General features: G+C 55.3%; 7 protein-coding genes across 7 annotated transcripts; 4 read left to right on the forward strand and 3 right to left on the reverse strand.

Moving 5' to 3' along the window:
- HD553DRAFT_338390 (uncharacterized protein) lies at positions 1 to 5,497 on the reverse strand (the record flags this gene model as incomplete). Its single annotated transcript, XM_046182345.1, has 6 exons — positions 1 to 321; positions 392 to 911; positions 977 to 1,527; positions 1,595 to 2,322; positions 2,387 to 3,295; positions 3,367 to 5,497. 6 exons carry the CDS (start codon positions 5,495 to 5,497, stop codon positions 1 to 3), a joined length of 5,160 nt encoding a protein of 1,719 aa, XP_046040333.1.
- A 506-nt stretch (positions 5,498 to 6,003) lies between these two features.
- On the forward strand, positions 6,004 to 12,084 carry HD553DRAFT_333145 (uncharacterized protein). Its single transcript, XM_046182089.1, has 16 exons — positions 6,004 to 7,315; positions 7,391 to 7,481; positions 7,568 to 7,843; positions 7,926 to 8,005; positions 8,075 to 8,158; positions 8,220 to 8,422; positions 8,498 to 8,672; positions 8,726 to 9,202; positions 9,268 to 9,606; positions 9,724 to 9,865; positions 9,928 to 9,947; positions 10,067 to 10,828; positions 10,873 to 10,924; positions 11,066 to 11,174; positions 11,242 to 11,297; positions 11,364 to 12,084. The coding sequence occupies exons 1-16, from the start codon at positions 6,125 to 6,127 to the stop codon at positions 11,993 to 11,995; spliced, it is 4,689 nt and encodes a 1,562-aa protein (XP_046040334.1). The 5' UTR covers positions 6,004 to 6,124; the 3' UTR covers positions 11,996 to 12,084.
- Positions 12,085 to 13,689, reverse strand: HD553DRAFT_303133 (cryptococcal mannosyltransferase 1-domain-containing protein). Its single transcript, XM_046178833.1, has 3 exons — positions 12,529 to 13,689; positions 12,309 to 12,439; positions 12,085 to 12,244 (listed from the first exon to the last, which is right to left on the reverse strand). The coding sequence occupies exons 1-3, from the start codon at positions 13,660 to 13,662 to the stop codon at positions 12,145 to 12,147; spliced, it is 1,365 nt and encodes a 454-aa protein (XP_046040335.1). The 5' UTR covers positions 13,663 to 13,689; the 3' UTR covers positions 12,085 to 12,144.
- Positions 13,690 to 13,898: 209 nt separating this feature from the next.
- HD553DRAFT_303136 (kynureninase) lies at positions 13,899 to 16,323 on the forward strand. The gene is made up of 8 exons (XM_046178834.1): positions 13,899 to 14,038; positions 14,122 to 14,221; positions 14,322 to 14,410; positions 14,499 to 14,632; positions 14,714 to 14,950; positions 15,034 to 15,131; positions 15,210 to 15,281; positions 15,353 to 16,323. Exons 1-8 carry the CDS (start codon positions 13,942 to 13,944, stop codon positions 15,918 to 15,920), a joined length of 1,395 nt encoding a protein of 464 aa, XP_046040336.1. The 5' UTR covers positions 13,899 to 13,941; the 3' UTR covers positions 15,921 to 16,323.
- A 223-nt stretch (positions 16,324 to 16,546) lies between these two features.
- On the forward strand, positions 16,547 to 19,366 carry HD553DRAFT_333148 (putative alpha-amylase precursor). The gene is made up of 10 exons (XM_046182090.1): positions 16,547 to 16,956; positions 17,046 to 17,110; positions 17,191 to 17,263; positions 17,356 to 17,379; positions 17,468 to 17,521; positions 17,624 to 17,722; positions 17,803 to 17,908; positions 17,987 to 18,165; positions 18,239 to 18,601; positions 18,668 to 19,366. Exons 1-10 carry the CDS (start codon positions 16,855 to 16,857, stop codon positions 19,208 to 19,210), a joined length of 1,608 nt encoding a protein of 535 aa, XP_046040337.1. The 5' UTR covers positions 16,547 to 16,854; the 3' UTR covers positions 19,211 to 19,366.
- Positions 19,367 to 19,523: 157 nt separating this feature from the next.
- On the forward strand, positions 19,524 to 21,540 carry HD553DRAFT_330360 (uncharacterized protein; the record flags this gene model as incomplete). The annotated part of the gene is made up of 10 exons (XM_046181971.1): positions 19,524 to 19,703; positions 19,776 to 19,863; positions 19,931 to 20,020; positions 20,087 to 20,174; positions 20,238 to 20,347; positions 20,419 to 20,540; positions 20,599 to 20,668; positions 20,730 to 21,185; positions 21,251 to 21,374; positions 21,443 to 21,540. The coding sequence occupies exons 1-10, from the start codon at positions 19,579 to 19,581 to the stop codon at positions 21,538 to 21,540; spliced, it is 1,371 nt and encodes a 456-aa protein (XP_046040338.1). The 5' UTR covers positions 19,524 to 19,578.
- On the reverse strand, positions 21,529 to 27,441 carry HD553DRAFT_333150 (uncharacterized protein; the record flags this gene model as incomplete). Its single annotated transcript, XM_046182091.1, has 19 exons — positions 21,529 to 21,789; positions 21,851 to 22,110; positions 22,181 to 22,352; positions 22,426 to 22,904; positions 22,969 to 23,230; positions 23,297 to 23,479; positions 23,547 to 23,624; positions 23,659 to 23,796; positions 24,058 to 24,174; positions 24,280 to 24,711; positions 24,762 to 24,849; positions 24,913 to 25,131; positions 25,200 to 25,603; positions 25,673 to 26,233; positions 26,299 to 26,516; positions 26,537 to 26,713; positions 26,776 to 27,098; positions 27,162 to 27,277; positions 27,352 to 27,441. 19 exons carry the CDS (start codon positions 27,439 to 27,441, stop codon positions 21,625 to 21,627), a joined length of 4,482 nt encoding a protein of 1,493 aa, XP_046040339.1. The 3' UTR covers positions 21,529 to 21,624.
- Between the last annotated feature and the right edge of the window lie 232 nt (positions 27,442 to 27,673).

The raw sequence follows: 27,673 nt of genomic DNA on the forward strand, positions 1-27,673 counted from the left end.
TCAATCTTCGACAAAGAAGTACAAGAGGAAAAAACTCCAGATTGCCAGGAGTAAAATTGTTCGAATGACCCATCCGCCCAAGATGTAACGCCCCACCTCGATCAAAGATGTGACGATTGCCCATACCCAACGGAAAGCCACCATGACGATCTGTTGGATTAGGTAGGCGATCCAAAGAATAATGCGTTTGATGTAGACTCCGATCCGGAACACAGCGAGAGAGGCATTGACGAGATACCTGAGGAGTTCGTAATACCAATGGTCGATCGATCGCTCAGTAGGCATGCGCATGGATTGCAGGTGAGCGCGCTGGCGCCGAATCTGTGACGGGATCATGTGATGATCAGCCAACGGATTCGTATCTTGCAAAGCGAAGTCAGGGCGGACTAACCTTGCCGTTACCTTCAGCGTCCAGCTTCACTCGCAGCTGCTCGGCTCGAGTTGTCATGAGAGACACCTTGTCCTGCAGATCATCTTGTTGCTGCGCTAGCGCGATCGCCTGCGGTAAAGCCGCATCGAATTGTGTTGAAAGGCTGTTCACGGTTTGCTCGAGCGCTGCTACAGGGTCCGCCGAACGACCGCCTGTGACTGTCACGCTTCTGCGGGAACGAATCTCTTGCAGGCCCGGAAGGACATCCGTCGCTGACTGAATCGATCCGCGTGTCGAAAGAGTGCGACTACCCATCGGTTTCCCAGACTGTGAGGTAGGTTGGGTGGGTACAAAGAAGTCGGCTTTGCCTCTGGCAACAAGTTCACCAGGCATTTCTGGAGCATCCACGTGTAATCCGGCAGCTCGGTTGATATGCACGATCCCTTGTTGAAACACCTCCAGCGTCTGACTGAACGTGATGGGCACAGGTGCCAGATCCACGAACAGTTTGGCCAGCAGAGTATCAGTGTTGCGAATCAGCCTACAGCGAGAAAGGGTGTCAGCGGGCACGGTCCCAGGTCAGAGATCGTAAGCTATCATGCTTACGCTTCGTGCTTGGTATATTCTTCATCGCGCTGGGCATCAGACTCTGGTTTATTGTCCAGCTCTCTGACGAGACTGTTCTCTTCGGCAGTACCCTCGATATGTGACCATCCGAGCTTCTTGTCCATAAAGTCGCCACCACCAGGCGGATCGGTTTGTCCACCCAGCGATTCGGCGATCGGCGCTATACTGCTCTGTCTCGATGACACGGCCGCATCGTGCGCGAGGTCTTCTGCCTGACTAGTGGCTGCGTCGAGGGATCCACGTCCGTTTTGGTACCGATCAGGATGAGCAAGCTTGCGCAGACGACCGTGCCTATTGTGAGAGGATCGGTCACGGTTATGGAGGTCCCGTTCGCTGTCAGACTCGATATCGCTTTCGTGATGAAGGACACGCCGCCTGATGGCATCAATCGGGCTCTTGAGTACGTGCGCGAGTCTTTCACCGTGGTCAGATTCCTTCGAGGTGTTGCTTTGATGTCTAGATAGATGCGTGCTGGCCCACATTCTCCTCGTGACAGACTTGCGCTTGTGCACGCCGTCTTCAGTTTGATCCTGAATAGACAGTCTCTTGATTGGTCAATAAGGCGTTGGCAGAGCGCCCACTTCGATGCCGACTTACATGTTCTAGGGTCTCCGAGTCGAAAGAGACTGTACTGATGTTACCTTGGGAACTTCCATAGCTACCAGGGGACAAGCCTTGTTGTACGGGAAACGCGGATTTGGTCGCCCTCGAGAGAGGCAAGCCATCGCTCTGCGGGTAAGAGGCACTCGCCATAGCCGTTCGCAGTACATCCTGCGCCTTGTCCGTTGCCGGCACAAAGTAGTCTACGTTGCCTCGACAATCGATAAATGCCAGAATCTCGCTGGGCAAGACCAGCCATTCTTTGAACGTAGCTGATTTGCGTAGTGCCATTGCGGCCTGAGGGTCACTCGCTAGGGCGCGGCTCAGGGCAGTTGCCGATCGCAGCGGTGGAGAGATAACTTTGCTCATCTGCTGCAACCTGCTGCCTGCCCTTCCAATAGATTCAGGCATCTGACTTTCCCAGCCATCGCGAGGTATACCGTCGTCCTCGGTACTCTGGACGAGCCTGTGGTGAGACTTGATCTGCTCGTTGACGCTGGCGTCCCAATTTTGTCTGCGCTTCTCCTCGGCCAAAACCTGTTTCCGCCAGCGGATCACGCGAAGGGGGTTCCACCGAAGATACGGCTGCCCGGGTCTTTCTGCAGCATCTTCGAGGGACCGAATCATGAGTCCGTAGTAGGCCTGGAAGTGCGAGCGCGCTTGGTAGGCCAGCGCCTCACAACGCGGATGGGACGGCAACGACAATAGCACACTTTGCACCTTGGCTGTAAGCGGCATGGGACGATTAGCTTGTGGTCGATGATGGGTCAGATTCCGAGCTTTGTTTACCTTCATGCTCGGCAGCGTCTCTCTCGGCTGCTTCCCGAGCCGCAGAGTCTCTTACGGGGTCAATCTTATCCTTGGCCTTTGGATCGCTTCGCCATTTACTGCTGCTGCTACTGCGGCTATGCCGCAGGTGAAAGAGTCCGCTGAGGCGTTTTCTTTTCGTCGATTCTGGTGTGGCGTTGACAGACTTTTCCACAGGCTTGCTTTCCGTCCGTGATTCAGGGGTGATGGGCCGAAACGCTTGAGAAACGGAACCATTGCTATGCGGTTCCGAGCGATTGGAAGCGTCGTCTCGAACAGTACCTTCGTATCCACCGTGTCCAATCGAGCTCGAGACCCGGTCGAGGTCTTCTTCGTCGGAAGAGATCGCTCGTCCGTGGTCCCCTGATTGAGCCGTAGCGGTCCTTGACAAATCCCCGGCTTCGGGACGTACAAAGTCGCGCTCGATCATGGTACCTCTCCGGCTTCGAATTTTGGCCCTGCCGTCGAACAATGCCTTTTCCCGGGAATGGTCTAGCCCGTCGGCCTTGAGAGATTCCTCGATCATGACAGAGACCTTGTTCTTTTTCTGACCCGCTCGGTCGATAAGCTTGTTCTTGGCCTTCACAGCTTCCGTATCGTGCAGTCGATTGTCCTCCCCACCGACATAAGCCGGAGAAGCCGTCACCGAGGGTGGAGCCTTGGCCACGAACACTTCTGGAGGACGACCTTTCGAGGTGCCGATGCGACCACTATTCCCGTTCTTGTAAGGGGTCATCGGTGTAAACCCCGTCGTAAGCGACTTTTCAGCAGCCAAACCTGTTCCCATACCAGGCAAGACAGCTTGACGGCCGCCCGGAATGAGTGTGGTCTGCGATATCAAACGGAGGGCATTGTTTATGTCGACCGACGCTAGCAAGGTCTGCAGCGGATCTGTCAAGAAGAGCCGAGTTGTTCAGCTTCGCGTCAATCTGGAGGGCAGATATGACTACCGCCCGCCTTACCTGCATCATCACCATGACCTGACCGTTCCGTCTCAAAGACCTGTTCGAGCCCGTTCCTATACCGATCTCGGTCCCTCGCCCTTTCCTTGCCCTTTTTCGACCTGACCGCACGTGACCTTTCGTCATCACTAGACTCGTCGCTTGGCTTCGATCGGGTACGCCGTCGCTTGCCTTCACGCTCCGTATCGGATCCAACAAGCCCAGCAAGAGAGCTGTTATCGTCAGAGGTCGAGCGTGCTGTCGAAGTCTCCCTCCGTCTCGACCCTTTGGAAGTAAGCTCGTTCGAAAGACCGTTGAATCGTTCATCGAGATCCTTGGTCCCCGTCTCGACCATGAATTGATGCTGCACCCCGTCTTCCATCGGTGTCGGAGGGAAATGCACCGTAGCACCCCTCCTGCGACCCTGTCTAGCTTCACCATCCTCAACCTCGCGCTGCCTTTCACGTTTCAGATCAGAGATCGTCCTGACCCTCGCCGCACTGCTCCTCTTTCTCGTACCCATCTCTACTCTCCGCGAAGAAGCACCTCTGCCGCCTTCGCGATCGTCCGGTCGAGAGGAAGCCGGGCTCATCAAGCTCTTGGCGCGCCGCCTCGCAGCCACTGCACCTTCATTCAGCCCGCTCGGTCTCGTTCCTCCTGAAAACCCACTCAATCCCGGGGTGATCGGGGTCGCAGTCGGCGTACTACTCCCCGAAGCGCCTTGATCCGTCATCCGTCGTCTCGGGATCGACCTCAAACTGCTCGTCCGCGACCGATTCTGCCTGCCCAAGATGGGCGGAGAGGCCGAACCCGAACTCGCCCAAGCGTCCTGATCGGCATCGTCGACAATGGCCCGCAACCTGGCTCCTGCCTTGGCTATACCAAGGGCTGGACCGATCCCTACGCTTCCGTTGGGCAGAACAGGAGAGTGGGGTGTCGAACCGTGTCTGCTGTTGGACGGGGATCGAGAGGAAGAGGTGGTACGGCGCGTCCGTACGGGAGGACGGGAGGCGAGGTCGACGTCGATCGAAAGATCCAGGGGTGGTCTCCGGGACGGGTCTGTCCGGGGACTCGGGGAGGGCAAGGATGACGTTGTCGGATTCGATGCCATTGTAGGGAACGGTACTCCAGCAGATCCGTGCGAGCTTGGCGACTCGATCGTCCCGCCCTGCGGATGCACATACCCATGACTCAAACCTGAATGATGCCCATTTGCATGCCCATGACCATGGCCGTGCCCAGGTCCATCCGCCAGAGCCCGCCTGACCAATTCTTGTCTCCCCGTCATTCCGATTACCTTGCCCGACCCGGCCGAGATCGTCCTCACATGTCCTCCTGCCCCCGTATTCGTCCCTACCGCTTCTCCAGCACCTATACCGGAACCCGGAACCGACAGGGGAGTTGCCGTCGATGTCGAAGTCGACGCCGACGTTGAGTCGATAGGGGTAACACCATTCCTCAACCCTTGTTTTTCACCTCCTTCCGGTCTCCCTAGACCTCGATCCTGGTCCCGATCTTGCTCCAGCGACCGGTTTGTCAACCTAGAACTAGGTCGGGAATCCGAGACGGGCGAATCGACGAAGTCCCCGTCATGCTGGTGATTATGAGATGTGAGATGATGCGGTTTTGAAGTAGGGGACGCCGACCCGTGCGATCTTGATCGCGATTGCGCTCCTTCGTCTTGGTCATTATACTGTTCCACTTGGATTTTAAGCGGTTCGAGGATCGGTCTGGATTTAGACTTGGGACTGGGTCTCGGTCGCATATGTTCGATCGACGTTCCACCTGCTACCCCTCCTGTACTCTCCGGGCGATTTCCGGCTCCGGTCGAAGGTGAATGCGGACGGCGAGTTCTGTTCCTCTTATTAGATCGGAAGTCTGACAAGGAGGATGACGATGAAGTGGAGAATGATCGTTTCATGGTATCGGGCTTGTCCCGATCCCGCTCCTTCTCATCTTGCTCTTCATCGCTCAATAGTCCCATCTTCTCCTTTCCACCCAGTCCGACAGGTCCGGGAGTAGGAGGCTGCAAGACTGCATCTTTGGGTTCAGATATCTTCTCCGTCCAATCCGTTTGAGGTCCAGCGAGCCGATGGTGTTCTGGAATATCTCGGAGCGAAGGAGGGTTAGGCTCTGCCCAGAGATGGGCCATCCTCGGCGTATGTGGCGATGGGGTCCGTCGGATCAGGCAGGAAGAGCGGTCGTGCTTGGTCGTTCGTCACGAGACATCTTCTTCAACCTTGAGAGAACATTTCAGATCCTGGTTGATATCGACTGCGACTTGATGTTGCTCGTTGTTCGATGATCTATGGCCTTATTTCTCGCATCTAGAGTTCCGGATGCGTACCGTAGCTCGTAGTGAATGTGCGGGGTATACCTCGGCTGCGGCGTGCGACCCTTGGCTCAGACGAGCTCGCGATTCCCGTGAAAAGAGGTCGACAAGACGATCCAAAACGCATCCACTGTCTGACCCTGGATATTGTTGTTCAAGTGGTTGTGTTATCTGTACGACATTCCCCCGACAACCATGCATAAAGTACAAAGCACAAAGTTGACCATATATTCAATCCGTCGCTGGTACTTCGACTGCGTGCGTCACTCGCGGGGGCATGTCACGTGACAAGGGGGAGTCGACCGGAAGCTATTCTTCGAGTCTCGGAAGTAAATTTCCCTCTGATAAAACTCTCGCATCGATTGAGAAGGACAAGTTTGACCAAAACCTCGGGTCGGACTTCGAGTCGAATACATTAAACTTGGATACCCAATCACTCGAACAAGGATGCCCAAAGAATTTCAGAAACGAGGTCGTGGCGGACGTCAGAACAAGAAGAAGGACAAGGACGAGCCTCTGGTAGCGGACGCCGTCGTCGTCGGATCGGTAGGCGATGCGTTCACTTCGAACGCCGATTTCATCAGCTTGGACGATACCCCCACCACCTCGAACACCGCTGGACCTAGCAACGGCCGACCTGCAGGAGCAAACCAAGCCGGGAACGACGGTCAGGCGAATGGTGGGTTCGTACCAGGTCCTACCAAGGCCCAGGTCGAGATCGACCTCGCCGCCCCGTTCGGTTTCGTCGACCCGGACGTCAAGGCGTACTTTCGCAGCGTAGACGAAAAGCTCGTTGAATTCGCCTCTCTCGGCCTGGTCCGATCTTCCAATGGGCAAGACAACGACGAAGACCTCGGTTCAGAGCTGGAAGACCGGACGAATTTCCTCCACTCGGCTCTGAACGAGGTGAGAGGGTTGGAACTCCAGCTGGCGACAGATGGGGACACGGCATTGGTGCTCGAACGTCTCATTCACAGCATGGGGGACTGGGGAAGGCGCGTTCTCATGGACAGCTTCAGTGGGAAATGGAGACCCCTGATCGAACATCGGTTCGGGTCGCACGTCTGTCAGACGTTGATCGGTCTGGCAGGGGAGACGATCGACCGAGAGGCCAAGGGGGTATTTCCGCGTCAACATCGAGAACAGGTCGAAGCCGCCGCCAGTAAGGGCAATGAAGCTACCGGTCAATTGAGGACGGCCACTCAGCTCCTGCAAGACCTCGTCCACGAACTCCTCCCATCTATCCCCCAACTCCTCACCTCCCCCTTTGCTTCCCCACCCATCCGGCTCCTCTTGATCGTGCTGTCTCCGGGCAAGATCATCCCAAGCAGTACCGGTGCCGACGTTCAAGAATCCTCCAGCAGCACACACCACGATGCTGCTAGCAAGGTTCGGAGCAAAAAGTCTCAGCGGTTCCGAGCTGGGCAGACCGAGGGTGGCAAGATGAGATCCATCGTCGATGAAGCCGACGCTGCGTCATCCTCAACACGAACATCAGCGGTGGAAGCGGGGGAGAGGATCGTGCCAGATGCGCTGAGAGAGATGAGGAGGGTGATCAGAAAGGATCTAGAGACGAGACTGAGCGGGGCAGAATGGAGAGCGATGGGTGTGGAGAATGCTGGCGGGCCCGTCATCCAGGTGAGCGCCCGTTTTCCAAGTTAATAAGAGACCGTCGACCGCGAACTGACACTGCGACGGGATGGGTTGCGGTAGATGCTTGTTGAGATCGAGGCCGAGGATGAGGACGCCTTAAGAGAGGGGAGTATCCTGGATCATCTGACGTCCGGTCTTGTAGCAGAACAAGGTGAGCCTAGCGGTGAAATACGTTACGCACTATAGACCCCGTTTCTGACCGATACATGATCTTCTTGATGCCTCTACCACCAACAGTCCAACCCACTCCACCTGAACCTACATCACACGATTTCCTGCCTTCACTCTTGAGAGACACGACCGGCTCTCATCTCTTGCAAACCATCCTCCTTTACGCGCCCGAGGTCATCCTCTCGGCCATCTGGCAGACCTACTTTGTCGGCAAGGTAGGAAAACTCGCCAGTCATCCGATCGGGAACTACGTCGTTTCGAGCGGGATCAAGCGGTTGGAAGGGGAAAAGTTGCAAGCGGTCATGCTCGAGCTGGAAGCTGTGGGAGTGTCGAACCTGATCCGTGAGTCTCGACTCGTGCTAGACTCGCAGAGATATCGAATGCTGACTGATGGCTAACTATCGATATGTGCGAACCAAAAAAGGTACCGCCCGAACGTCAGTGCTAAAGGCTTTGGTCGACCGGACTGCAGAGCTGGGGCAGTTGCAGCTCGAAGTTGTGGCCGTATGTTCACAGCTCCCTCCAATCGGGTCAGGATTTTAACTTATAACCTCCGTTTACGTCACGATACAGTGCATCTGTAAAGCTTTCGAACTGGAGACTTTCCCCGAGAAGAAATTGCTCGTGCCGTGCGCTTTGACATTGAATGTTTTGAAGGTGAGTCCTGGTATTGGCAACAGGCCTTGAAAACGCAACCTGACGCCGAATTCGGATGTAGTCGTACAAGGCGGCGACTTCTGGGGAAGAAGACGCCGACGTAAAAGCGGAAGCCCCTCCTGCAGACGCTGCTCAGAGACACGGGTGGAAGCCGAGGCAGCCAAAGAAGGAGAGGGCACCCATGGAGCCTACAATGCAGGGAGCCATCTTAATACAGGCCATGTTCGGGCTCGACGCTCCGGCCGTCGAGACGATAATCAACAGGTGATTCAAGAGGGACACAGCAGGATTTAGCTTCCACGGAATACTGACTCGAAACTCTTTATCTGCCCTCTTCAGTCTTCTGGGACAGAGCGTCGACGACTTGATCCGAATGGCACATCACGCCATCAGCTCGCACGTCCTCGACGCCTTTCTCATCTCGACCAAGGTCGCCGCCAAGTGGAAACGAAAGCTGCTACTCGCGCTCGACGGGCGGTACCTCGATCTCGTCAACGACAAGTTTGGTAGTCGAGTAGGTGACACGATCTGGGATCGTGCTGCTGATGGTTTCATGAAGGCAAGTAGCACAGTGCTCCGGGCGAGTGCGAGTTAGGGGCGCTAATCTCACAATTCGTATGGCGACACTTGCAGGAAAAGATCGCCAAATCGTTGTTACCGCATGCCATCGCGTTGAGCAATAATCAATACGGTCGATTCTTCTACAAGCGATTGAACCTGCCTCTATACGAAAGCCGACCGAAGGAATGGCGAGAGGTACAGCTCAAGGTAGTACATCACTTTTACGGACCCAAGACAGCGGTGGGTGAGGCTGCCGTGCGAGCAACTCGAACGGAGACGGCCGCTGTGGCCACATCGACAGTGGATGATGCCAAGGTAGAGCAGGCAACATCACCCGTCGTGGCTGAGGATGGCGAAGTCAAACCCGTCAAGAAGGAAAAGAAGAGCAAGAAGCGGGCGCGTGATTCAGAGGATGAGATTGACGATCTCTTTGCGGAAGTGATCAGCGACAAGAAGAAGAAGAAAAAGAAGAAGAGCAAGCAGGTCTGAGAAGGCTCATGATAGGTGGAAGCGATGCGGGGCTGTTTACAGGAGATGTAGAATTGTAGCTATCAGCATATCGGTATATCATGGAGGTCTTCATACTTTGCGGCGTTACGCCTGGTTTCCTTGCTATTTTCAGAGTTTTGAGCACTAAAATCGGGCTACCGATTTGTGGCTCTGGCTCGTGTGGCTCTGGCTCGTGTGGCTCTGGCTCGTGTGGCTCTGGCTCGTGTGGCTCTGGCTCGTGTGGCTCTGGCTCGTGTGGCTCTGGCTCGTGTGGCTCTGGCTCGTGTGGCTCTGGCTCGTGTGGCTCTGGCTCGTGTGGCTCTGGCTCGAACAAAGCGAGGGACGGAATTGCCATGAAAGACCGCCTCCGAAAGTGCCTAAGTGCCAAAACGCTTCATGTGCGAGATGGATGACGATCTCGATAGATACATAGGTCATGGCAAGTCTGATCGACAGCGAAGGCCTGTGATACAGGTTGCATAACCTAACAACATCACCGGCTGGAATCACTGTAGCGAATTTGTTTGGCTGAGATCGGCTACGAGCCTGTGCAGGGACATCGAAACTCTCGGCAAAGTAGCGCAACCTTGAAACGGCGGGGTAGACGATGCCACCTGATTAACGCCGGTGTCCTGCTTGTGTTTGGGCCCCTCAAGAGTCAGCGAGTTGACACCAGTTACCAGTAGCTGAACTAGCCCCATCCTTCCCCTCGGTTTCAGGTGCTTCCTTTGTGACCCCTGTGGGTGTATGTAGAGGTTTGAAGACAAATCATCCGTTGGCCGGGGCTATAAATGCCGAGAGCGAGAAGGGTATTGTAGAGATTGACTACAGACGATCGAGATACTCTCAAACCACCAGTGCTCTCGCGCCTTTCCCATTCCACCTTCCCCTTCGAAGCCTAGCTCAGCCAAACCTTTACGAACCACCAACAAAACCCTTTTCCACGTCACCATGCCCGATATCGCTCAGATCCTCCGTGACACCGTCAGCAAGGGAAACAACAGTACCGACAAGGCTGTCAAGGCCGCCGTCGCACCTGCTACCCCTGTACCGACCCCGGCCACTCCTCAGGAGATCCCCGCTACGAAGCCTTCTGGCATCGAGCGACTTTTCAACGCCATCCCGCACCCGAAGTTCGGAGGCTCGCCTGTCGAAAAGTGCTCTGGATTCGCCGACTACCCTGCAGAGGAGTATCACACTTCCCTCAACAGCGTTGCGTTCATCTTTGCCAAGAACATGCTCGAGAGTTTCGAGCACATCCACGACGAGGAATGGCAGACCTACTTGGCCCGGGTGGAGACGGCGATGAAGGAGATGTACCCTCTCTTGCTTCCCGTCCTCGACGTCTTGTACGAGGCTTCTCGTTGCGCGAGGGAGGAAGTCACCAAAGTGCTAGTCCGAAGCGACCTCGGTATGCTCTATGCATACGAGGACAGCCTGATTGATCACGTCGAAGCCGTGCAGTTCCGCAAGTGGGATGAGAAGGACTTTATCGACGGCGAGGACCTGAACACGCGGTTTGTTCAGCGTACGCTTCGATCGCTTCGAAAGATCGTCGAGCGACGACGAAAAGAGTGCGAAGGGCAGCAGGAGCAGGCCTTGCCGACGATTCAGGAGGACGTACATATGGTTTCGGCCGCTGCCTGAGATCCTGTTTCATGTAGCACGCGCGAGTTGTAGCTTTCAATGGTATGAGAAATACGAAAAAGGACACATGTCAGACCACAGCTTGTGCTTGATCTCGCGCTCCTGTCCCACTACTCTCGGATGCTCAGATGCACTTTCGTCACTCTGTTGTCTGATATCATATCTTTCTCGGGACGACTTGATACACGACTATAGCTGGTCCTTATACAGCGTGGCGAATCGACTCGCTTTGGCTGCCAAGCAGAAGCGCGACCCTCTTTAGCGCAAAGGGTCCAGTTCAGACCTCTCTTGATCACAAAGTTGGGACTGATGTCGACATGTCAGAGGTGATAGATACCGTCATTCTCGAATGCTGCATCATCTCATATAAGAGCTTACACAATTAGTAGAAGATTTGAAGCTGCTATCAAGATGGCGTCCTCGTCGAGATCTGTGACAGTTTGTGAGTGGGAGTCGCGGTGACTTCTTTATGCCCGCAATCGACTGACCCTCATTGATCTTCATGCAGCGTGCTTGACTGCACTACGTGCCCTGAGCATCCGACCGATGGCTCCAGTCGCTCCCAACACGTTGAACACCTTCAGCACCTTGGCCACGTCGACAGCCTCGACATCGGCATCCACTCTGCCTCCTCTTCTGCCTCCGGCATCGGCTGCCGAACGACTATCATCCCTTCCCCAAGACACCCCAGCTGCAGTCTCTCTCATCACCTCGTCATCCACACCATCACACGGACGATATGTCCTCGCACGATTACACTCCCGAACTTATCTCCTCCATCCCAAAGACATCCTCACCGTCCCGCACCTCAAGGGATCTCCGCCGCCGGGAACACTGCTCGGCCTGAATCGAATAATGGAGGTCGGATCGAGAGAGTACATCCTGCGAGCGCCCAAAGCTGTCAAGGACAAGACGCATGCGGGCGCTGGAGGTGCGGCTTTGGAGGGGGAACGACCGGTCTTGCCGAGTGACCTGGTCAGATGCAACTTGACGGTGCTGGAGCATACCAAAAGCCCGTTGGAGAGGAAGCTTCTGAAGAAGAGGAGAAAGGGGTACAAGAAGACCATTCAGCACAAGCAAGGATGGACGCGGTTGAGAGTGGGGGATATCGTATTGGACAAGGAAATCGTCAGTGTATGAGTTTAGTCGGTGAACGACAAGAGTGTCGGTCTCATCTGTGTAAAGACCTGGTTGGCACGGATCTCGTACGTATGGGCGAAAAGTGGACGTCATGTTCATCAAGCGTTCGTAAAAATGTCATGTACACCCTGTCTCTCTCGACCTGGCGTTCAACCTTGCCATGGCTCCACCCATTCAGTGTGTTCCCATACGTTTGCATCGAGACCTGAGGTTTCTGGCCATGGGTGACATCGCACCTTTTCGGGAGGGCTGAGTCGAGCCGACAAATTCGGTCAGCAGACATGTGCCGATCGATGACAGCGAGCCCACTCACGAATTACGCCAGTATGGTTTCAATGGCTGTCTAAACTTGACCGGCGGAACTCCGGCTTTCCAACCCAGTCCCTTGCGACTCTCTTGCATCTTCTTCTCAGTCTCTATTGCGACGTCCCGTTCATAAGCCAGCTGAGGAGGGGAGGGGTTATCGGTTTCTGACATCAGTAACGAGCAAGAACCACGGATAAACACCGCTACACGATGGACCGGGCGCTCACCTGAACGGCGGGTACGACCTGGATCCTCCCGGCACCCTCTTTCCAATAATCCCCGCAGATCAACGTACACTCGCTGGCCGCACACTCTCCCTTGGCCCGATCGCTCCGTCTGAACCTGACCCCTTGCTTCACCAAGGGGGTCGGGTCGAGCACGGCCAGCCCGTTCCAAGCCGAGTAGACGGGGAACGGTTCGAGAGCCTCGAACGCCCGTTTCGATTCCGCCGAAGTGGGGAACAATCGATCAGAAGGCGACCACCACGAGTTGTCGATCGGGTAAAACAGATCTCCGGAATCCACCGTCCTCCCGACCCAGATGTCGTAATAGTAACCGGGTTCACGTTTCCACCAGTCCCAAGCGGTCGTCATCCCGGCTCCGTTGACCTGGTGCCAGTAGAGCACCTCGAGGAAATGTTCCGCCTTGAGGTAGACGTCGTTGAACATGACGACGGCTTTCACGTTGTCCCCGACCTGTCCCTTGCCCCGTTCGTTCCACAGAGGAGCCAATGCCTGATTCCGCAAGTCGGCGAGGAGTTCGATCCGGTTGCCAGCGGAGAAATCGATCTTGGGAGAGTGGGTGACGATATGGATCCTAAATTCTGGTACGTTGAGAGAGATGAGAAAGGGATAGAGGACGTCGTCGAATACGGAGGGGGTGAGGTCGGAGGAAGGACCTTCGAGGAACGAGAACGAGACTCTTGTAGCCCCGAGAGTGTTGACCACGACGAGGATGGCAGCGAGGAGGTCAGGGAGTTGATCCTGAATCTGCCTGGTAATCGTGGTGAACATGTACACCCCTGTCCCCTCTGTCAATAACGAATATCGATCCTGTTGCGCCTGCGTCAAGGCATGATAAGGGTACACCCGTTCTGGGACCACCTGCCCCTTTTCCCCGAAATGCTCTTCCAACCTCCTGTCCAGGTCCTTCAACCTCCCCTCGAGCTTGGGCGACGAAGCAGGCTCGGGAAGTAACGGGAGGTAGTCTTGCGGGGCGAGCTTGTGATGTATCCGTGGGTTCCAGTAGACGAGGAGTAGAAAGAAAAAGACGACGATGGCCGCGATCGAACGGGGTCGATTGCGGGTCGTCGTCAGATACAACGAGTTTGCCAGGCTCGTCAGGCGAAGTCGAATAGACATGTCGAAGCTGCGTGAAGACACACAATCTCTGTCTTGATATGTGTATATGTGTACGTGTCGAGTTTGTTCGAGAAGTCTAGGAGCATACTCATGTCATCCGGGGGGGAGGAGGACGAGGCCGAGGTCGCCCGCCCGCCAAGGATGCGAGCGCGAGCGAGCGAGAAATCCACCGGGCCACCGATCGACCCCAAATTCGTCATGAAGAAGCCAACTGAGAAGAGATAACAACCACTTCTCCTACTGTACACAGCCATAAACATCGCCGCCACCCTTACCACAATGCCATTCGATCCCATAGAAGCAGACAAGAACGATCCCTTAAGTTGGACGAGGGACGAGTTCGAAGTCCCTCTGAGAGCAGAGAGCGGAGGCCAAGGTGAGCACTGGCGGCGGGATAATGATCGAGATCTTGCACCTGACTCGTTTCCAATTGTTGTCGCATTCGATTGTGAATTGCAGGCGAAGGGGACTTGATCTACCTGTGTGGAAACTCGCTCGGCTTGTTACCCAAACGAGGCCGACAGATCGTCAATGAAGAGCTCGACGTATGGAGCAAACGGTGCGTTCCCGTTATCACATAGAATCCTTCAACGACTTTCGATTGCTGACCATATCCATCCGATCTGGGACACTTCGCTATCACTACTCGGTGCATATAGAGCGGTCTATGGTCACTTTGCTCATCCCCATGACCGACCTTGGAAGGATATCGACCAATGCGTACTCCCAGGTCTAGCCCGGCTGGTCGGCAAGTCAACCAACCTTGCCTTTTCCGCGCACGAGCTCGTAACTCATCGCAAATCTTCCCCTTATCATGAATGTTTGCCGCGGTGAAGGAGCCAAAGAGTCCGAAGTCGCTCACACCTCGACGTTGACGTCCAACATACACAGCCTGTTCATCTCGTTCTACCGACCGACGCCGAAACGATGGAAGATTGTCATCGAAAAGGGCGCTTTTCCTTCGGACTGGGTGAGTGCCAGTTCCCTCCTCATTCAATTGTTTCTTCCGGGAAGACTTTGTGCTGATCAAGACTTGTTCGGTATCTCGCAGTATGCCATCCACTCTCATCCAGCACTCCACTCGGCCGTTCTCTCGCCTGAACAGATCGAGAACGCCATCGTCCCCCTCTCTCCGCGTGCGGGTGAGGATCATCTGCGGACAGAAGACGTCGTCAGCAAGCTCGCCGAGATCGGGGACGAGGTCGCCGTCGTCTGGATCGGATGTGTACAGTATTACACGGGACAGTTCTTCGAGGTCGAGCCGATCGCCAGGAAGACGCATGAGATTGTCAGTCTATCAGGCTTCGCCTCGTTGTTGACACGTTGCGAGAACGCTGACAGCAGAACTGTATGGCGAATGGGATCGTACAGGGCGCTTACTTTGGGCTGGACTTGGCACATGCGATCGGGAACGTCCCGGTCAAGCTGAACGACTGGGGGGTCGATTTCGCCGCTTGGTGTACTTACAAGTGGGTGCTTGTGCCGACAGAGGTATGCCATTCCTCCGAGTAACTCTCTACTGATCACAATATGGTTGTGACTGGCAGATACCTGTGTGGAGGACCCGGTTCGGTCGCGGGGTATTACATCAAGGACGGACTGGATGATGGCGGTCGAAGGTGGGTTTCGTCGAGTGTATCCTCCAAAGTGCGAGACGTCGAGCTCATCATGACGACTTCCCGCGCGTCAGACTGGCAGGATGGTGGGGCCACAACCGACAGACCCGGTTCCACATGTCGCCCGAGTTCGATCCCATTCCCGGTGCGGGCGGTTACCAACACTCGAACCCGCCCGTATTCTCCTCTTTGCCGTTGATAGCCACCTTGGAGATCATCGACAAGGCCGGTGGGATCGACGTCTTGAGGGAAAAGAGCGAACGGTTGACGGGATACTTTTGGGACCTGTTGACGAGTTCAAAGTGGTACCGCGGCATCGCCTCTCCCGATCCGCAAGAACGACACGAGCAGCAAGTCGCTCAAGCCACCTCGTCCGGACTGCCGGTGGACGAGCGATCCAAGGGGTTCAAGATCTTGACCCCTTCGGATCCGGCGCAGAGGGGGTGTCAGCTCTCGCTCCTCGTCTTGCCCCAAGGGTCGGGCAACATGGACAAGGTCTTCCAGGCCATGGTGGAGAGGGGGGTGGTAGGGGACGAGAGGCGACCGGACGTGATGCGTTTGAGCGCGGTACCGTTGTACAACCGGTTCGTCGATGTCAAGCGGGCGGCCGAGGAGCTGGAACGCGCGTTCGAGGGGTTGTAATGTGTAGCCCGCTTTGCACTTTGAGGTTTCGTGCGGTTGTAAATCACTCATATATCGTTTGACAAGGGCGTAGCCACGGGACTTTGAGGGTAGGTTTCACATGGCGTCCGACGACGAGAGCCCGGTGAAACAAGATCGGTCGATGTTTTTCGGGTATAAGATGAGTTCCCGGCCCGCTTGAAATTGCTGTGTCGTTGTTTTGATCGCCCTTGATGAACCCCCAAATCCCCTGCGCTAGACCGCCGCGCAAAGACCCCACCACGGGAAGGGCACGAGAATATAGAATAGGGGTAGTAGAGGTCGAGAACCTGGTGAATGGCATCTAATTTACGCTTTTGCGCTTCCAGGTCTTTGAGATGGACTGTTCTGTTCGTCGATGTCTACATCTGATGGAATTGAGGAGATTCAAGTGTGATCATCCGGAGCCGGGGGTCGGGACGCCACGCATCGCATTTATTCCATGCGGGATGGCGTCCATGCCGAGCGAGAAGGGCGTTGGTGAATCACGAGGGGGCGGCCGTAATTGCTGTGCTTGCGCGGGGGGGAAAGGGGAAGGGTAAGCAGGGGAGATTTCTTTGTTGTCGAATCAAATCTTGATCGAAAACACACCACACTCTCAAGGTCATGCTCATTCCACCACCAGCCACCAGCTACACCCCGCCGATACCTCCTCTCTTCATACCATCAAGAACGACTCACACAGATCATAACTCACCGGATCCCACGATCACCCACATAGACCGTCCTTTGTGCGAGTTTCGATAACCGCCGCCGCACACGTTCACGAACCGCTCGACCTAGCTACACTCCGATCAAGACCACGATCAAAACGACACAAAACACAAGACAATATACCTCACGCACACACGCTACCGTCTTTCCACACAACGGAAACCTCATTCGCTCAATCTCCTCTACAAGATCTATACGCAAGATGCTCTCTCTAGCGACCCTCGGATCCCTGGCGGTCTGTTCCCTCGCAGGCCTGGCACAGGCGTACGACAACGATGCTATGCGTAGCAAGGCCGTCTATCAGGTCAGTCTCTGTCCGTGCCTCGTGACAAACTCGGAGCGACCGAGACGGCGAATTGATATGGGTTCATCTGTGTCGACACTACTGTATAGGTCTTGACGGATAGGTTCGCAACCAGCGACGGGTCCACGACCCAGCCTTGTGATGTCTCTGCCATGTGAGTGGACCCCATGCCGCGTCGATTCGTACGGTCTGGCTCATCTTCATGACTGACTCTCCAAATCTCGTCTCTCGCAGGAGTTACTGTGGAGGCACCTACAAGGGACTCGCCGGCAAGCTGGATTACATCAAGGGCATGGGATTCGACGTCGTGAGTCTCCGAACGAGTCCGCCGCCACCTTTTCGTCGCGGAGACAGAGCTTAATCGACTTTGACCTTCGAATCGCTTCTCGGCCATCGTAGATCTGGATCTCGCCCATTGTCTCGGTGAGTGGCCTACCCCTATTTCTCTCGACCTTGGATCTCGTTCAGTATCAGGAGCTGATAGGAAGACCGAAATTGCCCTCTTTGCTAGAACATCGGAGGGAACACATCTCTTGGGGAATCGTATCACGGTTACTGGACCCAGGTGAGTCGCCCTGTCGGCGTCGTCGAGCAGGATGCTCCGAATCCACGTGAGAGTCTCACGCACAGCGCTGATACTTGGCGATATGGTTGACCCTTTTCGCAGGACATCTACAGCCTCAATGAAGCGTTCGGAAGCGAAGCCGATCTGAAGGACCTGATCAGTCAGGCCAAAGCCAAGGATATGGGGATCATGGTCGACGTCGTCAGTACAGACCATACTCGAGGAGAAACAGATTCCTGAGGACACGTTGGCTGATTAGTAATGCCTCGCCCTGCAACCAGGTCGTCAACCACGTCGCGGCGACGGCCTCGGGCAACTTTATCCCGAACGATTCCTACGGTCCTTTCAACAGCACCGCGCAGTACCATCCCTTCTGCTGGGTCGATGGTGAGTCGGACAAGATTGCGTTCTCGACGTGTCGCGTGAATCTTCTCGTCTGACATTCGCAACGCCCCTCGACTCTAGACTACAACAACCAAACGAACGTAGAGCAGTGTTCCCTCGGCAACACTGACGTTACGCTCCAGGATCTCGACACGGAGGATCCCAATGTCGTTCAGATTTTCAACTCGTGGATCAAGGGTCTGATCGCCGATTACGGGTTCGAGGCCATCAGGATCGACACCGTCAAGCACGTTCGAAAGGTGAGCTTCGGATCCGCGATTAGGACGATGACGTCCGTGAGCCGTGAGACTAATAGCGTCTTCGCTTCTTCAGGACTTCTGGCCCGCTTTCGTCGACGCTGCCGGGGTCTACGCCGTCGGCGAGGTCCTCGATGGCTACCCTCCCTACGTCGCCGCGTACCAAAAGCAGTCCATGGACAGCGTGTTCAACTATCCCGTCTACTTTCCCCTCAAGGCCGCCTTCAACTCGACGAGCGGAAACATGAGCGCGTTGTCAGAAATGGTCACTACGCTCACCACGACGTTTGACGACACGACCATGTTGGGAAACTTTTTGGACAACCACGACAATTCCCGGTTCGAAGCCACCGTGAACGACAAAATGTTGATCATGAACGCGGCTACGTTCCCCTTTGTCAGCGATGGAATCCCCTACGTCTACTACGGACAAGAGCAGGTGAGTCGCCCGAGTGTCGGTCGTGTGCCTCGGGTCTCAGCGCTGAGCATGCGTCACTGTGGACAGGGCTTTACCGGTGGCGAGATTGATTACGAAAACAGGGAGGCCATGTGGCTCAGCAACTTTAACACGGAGACCGACATGTACAAGCATTTCGGCAAGCTCAACACGGCTCGATCGGTCATGGGCCAGGCTCAACCTTCATTCTACACCACCAAAGCTTCGATCGCCGACTCGACCGACAGCGAGATTGCTATCTCCAAGCCTCCCATGCTCTCGGTTCTGTCCAACCGGGGTGCCGGGTCGGGTAGCAACACGATGAAGCTGAACAATCTCGCTTACGACGCCAACACGCAGCTGTTGGACGTCATCGGTTGCAAGACTTACAGCACCAACGGCGACAAGTCGCTCGATGTCACCGTCCAGGACGGCGCGCCTCAGGTCTTTGTGCCGGCCTCGCTCAACCAGGACAACAAGATTTGCTCGAGCACGGCGACTGGATCCAGCAGTGGAGGAGACAGCAAGAGCGCCGGATTCGTCGATGCCAAGATCCCGGTGGTCGCTGGTGCGATGACCGTCCTCGCCGGACTATTCTTGACCATGTTCTAGAGCCGGTCTGAAACGAGATGGACCTTTTGACGAGCCTGAAAATAATGACCACCAAAGTAGAATAGAGAACCTCATATACACACCCTCGTTTGACGAATAGCTACTTGACCCCTCATGGACGATTGAAACGATATAGAAAGCAGATGTGCCGGTCGGCTGATTGAACTTGTCGAGCTTGGGATGATCCGTCGGAAGGGGACCCGAGAAGGGCAATCCCCCACGCGGCGGGGCCCGTACGTGGTGACGTATTTCGCTCAAACGACCTCGACCTCGAGATTCAACTCTAACGCTCAACAGAGTACGACAAGGCTGCTACGACACTGCAGTAGCTGCAGGAATCATTCGAACGATCTCGTGGACCATCAGCTATGTCTCCGCCTACTACGCTGACGACCGAAGACAAGAGTCGAGTGAAAAAGTGTTTGAGCGGCAGCAACAAGATTATCGATGCGACCGTAGCCAGGGTCTATCAAGCACACGATGGAGAGTCTTCGTGAGTGCCCGGATTCGATGTAGTGGTGTATGTAGTGTTTCTGGGTGACCGTTGACCATCGTTGCCATACAGATGGGCGTATACTGGTATCCAGGGAGCCCTCACGTTCTGTCAAGACAAGGTGAAAGGGGGTCTTTGGTTCAGGGTGGTCGATCTCATCGTGGGTAGTCTCGGTCTTGGAAGAAAGGCCGGTCGGGTGACTACCAGGCTAACGTTATCTCGTACAGAGTACAAGAGGTGTAGTATGGGAGCATGAACTGCCGCTCGAGATCGAGTATAACCAGGATCGAGGGTTCTTCCACTCGTTCGGCGGAGACGTAGGGCACAGCACAGTTCCTCTCAGCCGAGATTCGTCCCTGCTGATCTCCTTCATGACTTCCCAGAACTCACAAGTCGCCTTTGTCTTCGCTTCAGAGGTCGAAGCGAACGATTTCTACAAGAAGGTCAGCAAGCGAGGGAAATACCTGAGGGGTGAGTTTAGGTCTTGTCGATTAGCGTCTAACATCCGACTGATTTCAATATGATCGTTTGTAGCTGCTGCGAAACCGGCAGAAAAGGCAGCAGCTGCTAAATCTCCCGAGAAGAAGAAGAGGAGCAGGTTCAACAACCTGTTCAAGATTGACAAATCGGCCATTTCCGCACCGGTTCGTCGGCAAGCGAGGCACACAGAAGAAAAGAAAACGGAACTGATCTTGCTTTCTCGCCGGTACTGCAGAAAAGCGAATCGTTCCAGCATGTCGCTCATATGGGATATGATAATGAAAAGGGCTTCACGTCGGTTGGCGTCGACCCTAGTTGGCAAAACTTGTTGGACCAATTGGGCATGCAGGGTGTCAGGTAGGTCTCTGCGGTCAAGATGCCTGGCTTTTGGTGATTGATAATGTCTCCCACACAGCGCTGAACAGATCCAGGAGAACGAGCAGTTCATCAAGGACTTTGTTGCGCAACAAGGTGGTATAGAAAAGGTAGGGTTTGCTCTCTTCTGCGCGCTGCAAGTTCTTCACTTACCGTTTGACCTTGATTCAGGCCGCCGTAAAGAAACCGGCAGCTCCGACAACCAAGAGAAAGGCCCCACCCCCACCTCCTGCATCCCGTAGTGCGGCTAGACAAGACGTCTACGACGATGCACCTCCCCCTCCCCCGCCTCCTCCACCACCACCTGGCCTTCCTGGTCGATCGGCTCCTTCTCGTAACTCTGTGCCCCCGCCGCCGCCGGCTCCGCCTCTTCCTCCTGGTAGAGGGGCTATGCCACCTCCGCCGCCACCTATGCCAGGTCGTGGGTCTGCAGCGCCACCTCCCCCGCCTCCTCCACCTCCACCTCCTATGGGCGGTGGTATGGGTGCACCTCCAGCTCCACCGCCACCCCCACCTCCATCAGGTGGCAGAGCACCGCTTGCTCCGCCTGTGCCAGCCGCTGGGGGTGACGGTAGGTCAGCCCTACTGGCGAGTATCCAGGGCAAAGGTGTTCACGTCCTCAAAAAGGTGAGTTTTCCCCCACGCGATCTTGAAGATAGAGTCAATCGCTAAGACAGCCCGGCGATTCGTAGACTGGAGGACCCGACTCGCCAGCTCCGCAGGCCAGTAGCAGTCGAGCAGGTGCGGGTGCGGCGGCTGCAGTGGGTGGAGCAGCAGTCGGAGGTGCTGCCGGAGCTGCAATGGCTTCGGATGACGGTAAGCCTGTGTTCCTCATGGTCGCGCCGCAAAGTCAATAGCTGACTCGAAGCGCATCTGTCTCGCAGGTCCAGATCTTGCTTCCTCGCTCGCGGCTGCTTTAGCACAGCGCAAGGGAGACATGGGAGACAGCGATGAAGAGGAAAGCGACGACGAGTGGGATTAGGACGTTCATGACATAAGGTGCTTCCACAACGAAGTTGTAGTCTGGTCGTTATTTGATAATACAGTGTGCAATGTTCAGCAACCCTCAATCGCTCTTATGCAGATGCTGTAGCACGGCCTCGCCTAAGGTGCTGGATCGTGCAATCGCTGCTCCAAACGTGTTCCCTACGGATGCTTTCAAAGCATCCTCATCGATGTCAACGGCGATATCATCAGGCTCAGACTTGGATTGAAGTCTAGTCAGGGCATCCTGCAGAGATGACATGTCAGCATGGATGCCTTTGATCTTTCGTCGCCCCGAAGATACCCACGACTGCAGTGGAAATCACTCCCTCTCGTTCAGTTTCAGCCAACTTGTCCACCTCTCCTCCTAGGATGCGAAGCCGCTCCCCGCCATTGCCCAGCAATGCATGTATCACCGTCTGCTTGCCCATCGCGCCGAGCCCGAGCAAGGCTCCTTCGTAACGCCCAGCCGCAGAAATCATCTCTTGCTTGCCAAGCAGGCCGGTTGGAACAGGCGCTTTGATACTGGCTGGAGAAGCCAAAGCTCGAGTCAATGTGCGAGCGACACCTGCGACGTTGATCGTCAGTGTGGCCGTCAGTGTCTGGATCGCATATCGTGCCGACTTGTCTCGACTCACGGGGCATGAGCGTCTCGTAATCCGCGGAAAATGAGGAGATGAGCGAACCAAGCAGTTCAGCTGCTTTTGTGCGGACGGATTTAGCGGTAACTTTTTCTTTGGTGGCGCTGTTGCTTCGACCGAGTGGAATGGAGAGCAAGATGGAGAGTATCGGGGGCAGGAGTTGATGCAGCTGTAGAAGCGATTTCTCGCGAAGATCAGTTTGATGCTCATAATTGGTGTGTGACGACCTGGACTAGACTCACATATGGTTCGATGAACAACGCCGGATTCTTGACCAGAGCGACGAGCGCATCCACCAAATACCCTAATTCTACCGTAGATCGACCTTCCTTTCCTGCCGAGACGCTCGAGCTGATGTTCTCGCTCAGCCATCGGACCAGGTAGGGAACCAGGTCCGACAACGAAGGGTCCAGGGACAAGGTTGCGAGCGATGCGCTGCGGATCCTCTCTGATTCCGATAACGTGACTTGATTCTGGCTTCCAGCAGCTGAGGGTCGTGAAGGTCCAGCGGATGGTGGAGGGATTTCCGTGCTCGGCGTTGACGGGATAGCGGATACCGTGGCGAGCGCTGGGTCTGGTACCAGGCCTTCTGTAAGTCGACGGAAGAGCAATTGAAATTCTTGAGAGAGATGCGATCTGGCCAACGACTCGACTCCCGTAGCTGTTGGTCGCGCGGCGGACGATTGCTTGGATGCGGCCTGAGCCGCGACGGACGAGTTGTCTGCGAGGCGAGTGAAATGAGTACGATGACCATACATTCGAAGCTGTTCCGGCGTCAAACTTACTGATCTGAGAGATAGGGTTCTCCTTGGTCAACGGCTGTATCCCCTCCACCGCCAGCCAATGGGCCTTCCACCTCACACCCGCCTCTCCTCCTACGGTCGCTCTCGCCGGTGTCGTATGTGCGTTTTTGAGAAAGGTAGCTAGGTCGATCTCTTCGTCTTTCAGGTAATACAGTTGAGGATTTGAAGCGGTGATTGCGGTCTCGGGAGGATAGACTGGCTGGAAAGCCGGCTTGTAGAGCGGTTTGGGAGGATGGAGGATGGGCTATCATACAGTCATACATGATGATCAGATGTCGGCGACTCGTTTGTAGTCCCTCTCGACACTCACCTGCACGTTCAGAGCTTGCAACGCATAGTCGATATCCTCTGGCATCATAGTCGTCCTCTTTGCATGACGCATAAACTTGTGGGCTTCTTGGATGATCAGGTTGAGCCTATACTCGACGTCCCCAGCGATAGCCTGGCATGTCTCTTCCGATATCTTGTCTATGGCCAGAGATTCCGCTGCGTCCTGTCTCGTCGCACGGAGAAGTTCAGCCCCTAGATGCTTGACAAGAGAGCGCTCGAGCAAGACTGACCCTGACAGACGTCGTTGGAAAGATCCCGACAGCCGGCTGATACGATCCCGACATCGTTGTAAATGTTGCTGTCTGACCCTACTCAGCACGAGAGGATGGGTGATGTGTTTACTTGTGGGTTGTTGCGTTGGCGAAGCAGAGAACCGGATCGACTTGTCGAATCTCTGCGAAGGTCAGGGTCTACTTCATGTGCCGAGGTCGGCCTCGACCGCCGGGGAAGGGAGGGAGGAGGAGGGAGGCGACGCGCTTCCTAGTCAGAGGCAGATGATGATGCTGCTGGCCTACTACTGTATCATAGCTATGACGCTCAGGACACCCACTGACATTACAGACATTATTATTATTGACTGCACAAGACATATACATGGCTAGATTACGATACATCGACCTCGTACTGGGGAATTATGGCGATGGGAGACAAGTTCTGCGATTCGCAACGTCCAATCCGAGACGATTCCATCGAAAGATGTAGACGTTTAAAGTCTCTCGATTTAGACGTCAACCAACACACTCGGTCCACCGACTTCCTCGACAGGAGGCATGCCTTCATAACGTAGGAAAGGCGACGTGCAACAGTCTTATGCCCGCAAAGGCGGCTGTCAGGCAATCTCATCAATACCGGTTCGGCCTATCGATACATGAGCATTCTTATCAATGCGTGGCTGCCAGAGCCTCTCAAGGACCCTCTTTAGTCCCTACGGTCGTTCCAGATCAAACTCTTCTCCAAACTAACCACCGCCTTGTGCTTGGACTCCTTTGCGCTCTGCAACGTAGAGCCTACCAGGATCTCAAACTCTCCCTTTTCGGCGACCCACCAGTCCCGCCTCTCGTCAAAGAACTTCAAGGCGTGCTTGTCGAGCTTGACAGATGCGGTCTTGGTCTGACCAGGCTCGAGGCTGAGCTTGCTGTAGCCCTTCAACTCGAGCGCGGGTCGGACCGAGGAAGAGACCAAGTCCTTGACGTACACCTGGACGACTTCCTTGCCGGCCAGGTCACCCGTGTTCTTGACGTCGATTGTAACCTCGAACTCGCCTTCGGAAGAGATGGGCGAGACTTTGAGGTTCGAGTGCTCGAAGGTGGTGTACGACAATCCATGGCCAAAGGAAAAGGCGACGGGAACGTCGAACGACTCGTAGTATCGGTATCCAACCTGTGTGACACGATTCTGTTAGCGCGGATTCGGTCACCCCAAAATCGCCCCGCCTGGATACATACGTGAACACCTTCGTTATAAATGACTCGTCCGGGGTTGGCAGTCTGGTTTCCAAAGCCGAGCGTGGCGGGAACGTCGATGAGTCGTTTGCTATATCGAGAACCAAGTCAGCGCGTAGTCCGGAGCAAATCATTGCCTGTCCCAGCGACTTACGGGAATGTCACTGGCAAACGTCCAGACGGGTTGACCTTGCCGAACAAGACATCGGCAATACCGTTGCCGACTTCGTTACCACCGTGAAAGGACTGAACGAGAGTGTGCGCTTGATCGAGCCAAGGCATAGCGACGGGCATGCCGGTCTGGGTAACCACTATCGTGTTCGGGTTGGCGGCGAGGACGGCTTTCACCAAGTCGTCTTGCGCTCCCGGAAGGCTATGTACGGTAGAGGCCTGGTCAGAAACAAAATACGTATACGTGCTCACGATTCGATTCGCACTCACTCCAAAGTCTTTCGGTCGAATCCTTCGGTCTCGAACTCTCCCGTAACCCCCACGATGACGATCGCGAGATCACTAGCAGAGGCCAACTTGGCAGAAGCGCGAATCATGTCTTGCGGGTCGACGATCTTCTGGGCGCCAAGTTGGACTCCAAAGGGCAATTGCATGAAACCTAGACCGTACTTGAATTTGCCTCGCACTTCGATGGGGTAGGCCTGGCCCTTTACGAGGTCCTTGACCACGACCCGCCTCTCTTCGGATCCCATGGTGAAGAAGAGTTCACCCTGTTTGTAGTTTTCGTTGTTCTCGATGAGCAATTTGCCGTCAAAGTAAAGGTTGGCGTTCCCGCAGGTAGCCATGCCGATGTCCCAGTCGCCGGACTCGTCGGGGACGAAGGTAGTCGTGTACTAGGTCATGAGATCACCAAGTGAGCAAGACGGCCTCACGTACCGTGAACAAATTACAGGAACACTCACGCGGTGACATTGATCGGCGACAGCCATCTGCATGAAATCGCCATCGAGAAGCATGAGGAAGGAATCGTCTTGTCCAGACGTGTGATCGGGTGCCGAAGATGGAGCTACATTGGCAGCATCGCTGAGCCAATCATCTCCAGGGCTGTTGGGAGGCAGCCAAAACTCCAAGGTCGCCCGCTGGCCACCTGCTTCTTTCGGTTGGAAGTACTTCTTGGCGGGGGGAAGATGCAAGTGAACGCCCGCACCGAGGTTGTACTCGACCTCGGCTCCGATCTCCTTGGCAGCCTGAGTGATGGCGTCCAAGGGACTGACGACGTAGGCCGACTTCACCGTGGCGGAGCCACCACCAGTCGCCACCGGCTGAGAGGCGTTTTGGCCAAACACGGCGATCTTCTTCGGGCCTTGCTGGATGGGCAGCAGGTTGTTCTCGTTCTTTAGGAGGACCTGGGCCTCGCCGGCAGCCCGGCGCATGAACGCCTTGACGTCATCGCCGTCGACAGAGGTCTCGCCAGTCTCGAATGATCGGCCAGATTCGACGGCGAATTTCGCGAGCTTGAGGACCTGTGGGGAGAAGAGCCCTTTAGCGTGTGACCTTGCCTAGGACAAGCGTTGCGTCTGGCACTCACGCTCTTGACGCATAGGTCCAGGTCGTACTCTGCCAACTTGCCAGCGCTCATCTGGCGACGGATCTGATCGCCTCGAAACACACCCGGGCCAGGCATCTCTAGGTCCATTCCAGCCTTGATGCTGATGTCGGTACTATAGACGCCAGTCCTAGTGAGGTTCGCGCGTAGACGATACGCTTCGTTAGCGATTTGCTGGGCCTCGCGTTCCCGATCCGGGCCTACCAGTCGCTCATCACACAGCCGTCGAAGCCCCACTCTTCCCTGAGCACTTGAGTCAAGAGCCAGTGATTTTCCGAGACGTGGAGCCCGTTTAGACGGTTATATCCCGTCATGTAGGCTCGAGGGTTCCCAATCTTTTGCATGATTCGGAAGGGCTCGAGGTAGATTTCGCGGACGGCGCGCATCGGGACGATACCTGAAACCCACGTTCAGAGTTAATGGCAGGTGACGGACCAGGCGATTCGACCAAACACTTACTGTCACTCGACTGCCTCTCAAACTCCTGGTCGTTACAGACAAAGTGCTTGGGAGTAGCCGCGGCTCCATTGGCTTGCATACCCTTCACGTATGCCCCCGCGACTTGTCCGCACAATACTGGATCTTCGGAGAACGCCTCGAAACCCCTACCTCCCAAAGGAGATCGCTGCATGTTGAGTGTAGGACCCAAGACGACGTGCACATTCTTGGCCTTGGCTTCGTCCGCGAGATAGTGTCCTATTTCGGCTGCGTGTTTGTCGTCCCAGGCCGAGGCGATACCCAGCGCGCAAGGGTAAGCGTTGGAGGGAGTACCGTTCGTGAACCTGCGAACGAGAGCAGAGGATGAGCTGAAATCGTCCGATGTGGATAAACTGCTCACAACTCACAAAGTCCCTCGCACCCCGTTCGGTCCGTCAGAGAGACGGACTGAGGGCACTCCCTTGGCGGGGAATCCCGCCGTATGCCACATGTCAGCGCCAGCGAGCAAGGCGATCTTCTCCGACTATTGAAGATGGCAGAGGCAATCGATTCATGAGGACATGGACAAGATCTTGAAGACTAGGGAGCACTACATACCACGTTCAACTTTTCAAGGACCGCATCGACATCAAAAGTCTTTCCCTGCTTCTTCGCGTTGCCGTTCAAGAGTTCGGTAGAGATGGTCATATTTAGAGTGTAGATTCGGCCACGGCGATGAGGTTCGGTTTGCCAAAGGAAGTCAACTGTTCACGACAGATCAATGGACCTCTGTCATTTGACGACACCTTATATCCCAATCTGGTTGCGAGCGAGACGGGATACAATGCTGGATAAAGATCAGTAATGATCAGTCATGTTGTCCGAAGCCCTCGGGGACCGTCGAACCAATCTCCGTAGGCTTCGGTGTTCATCCCAGCGA

Source organism: Filobasidium floriforme (assembly GCF_021052385.1).
Source record: "Filobasidium floriforme strain CBS 6241 chromosome Unknown HD553scaffold_1, whole genome shotgun sequence".
Classification (NCBI taxonomy): Eukaryota; Fungi; Basidiomycota; class Tremellomycetes; order Filobasidiales; family Filobasidiaceae; genus Filobasidium; species Filobasidium floriforme.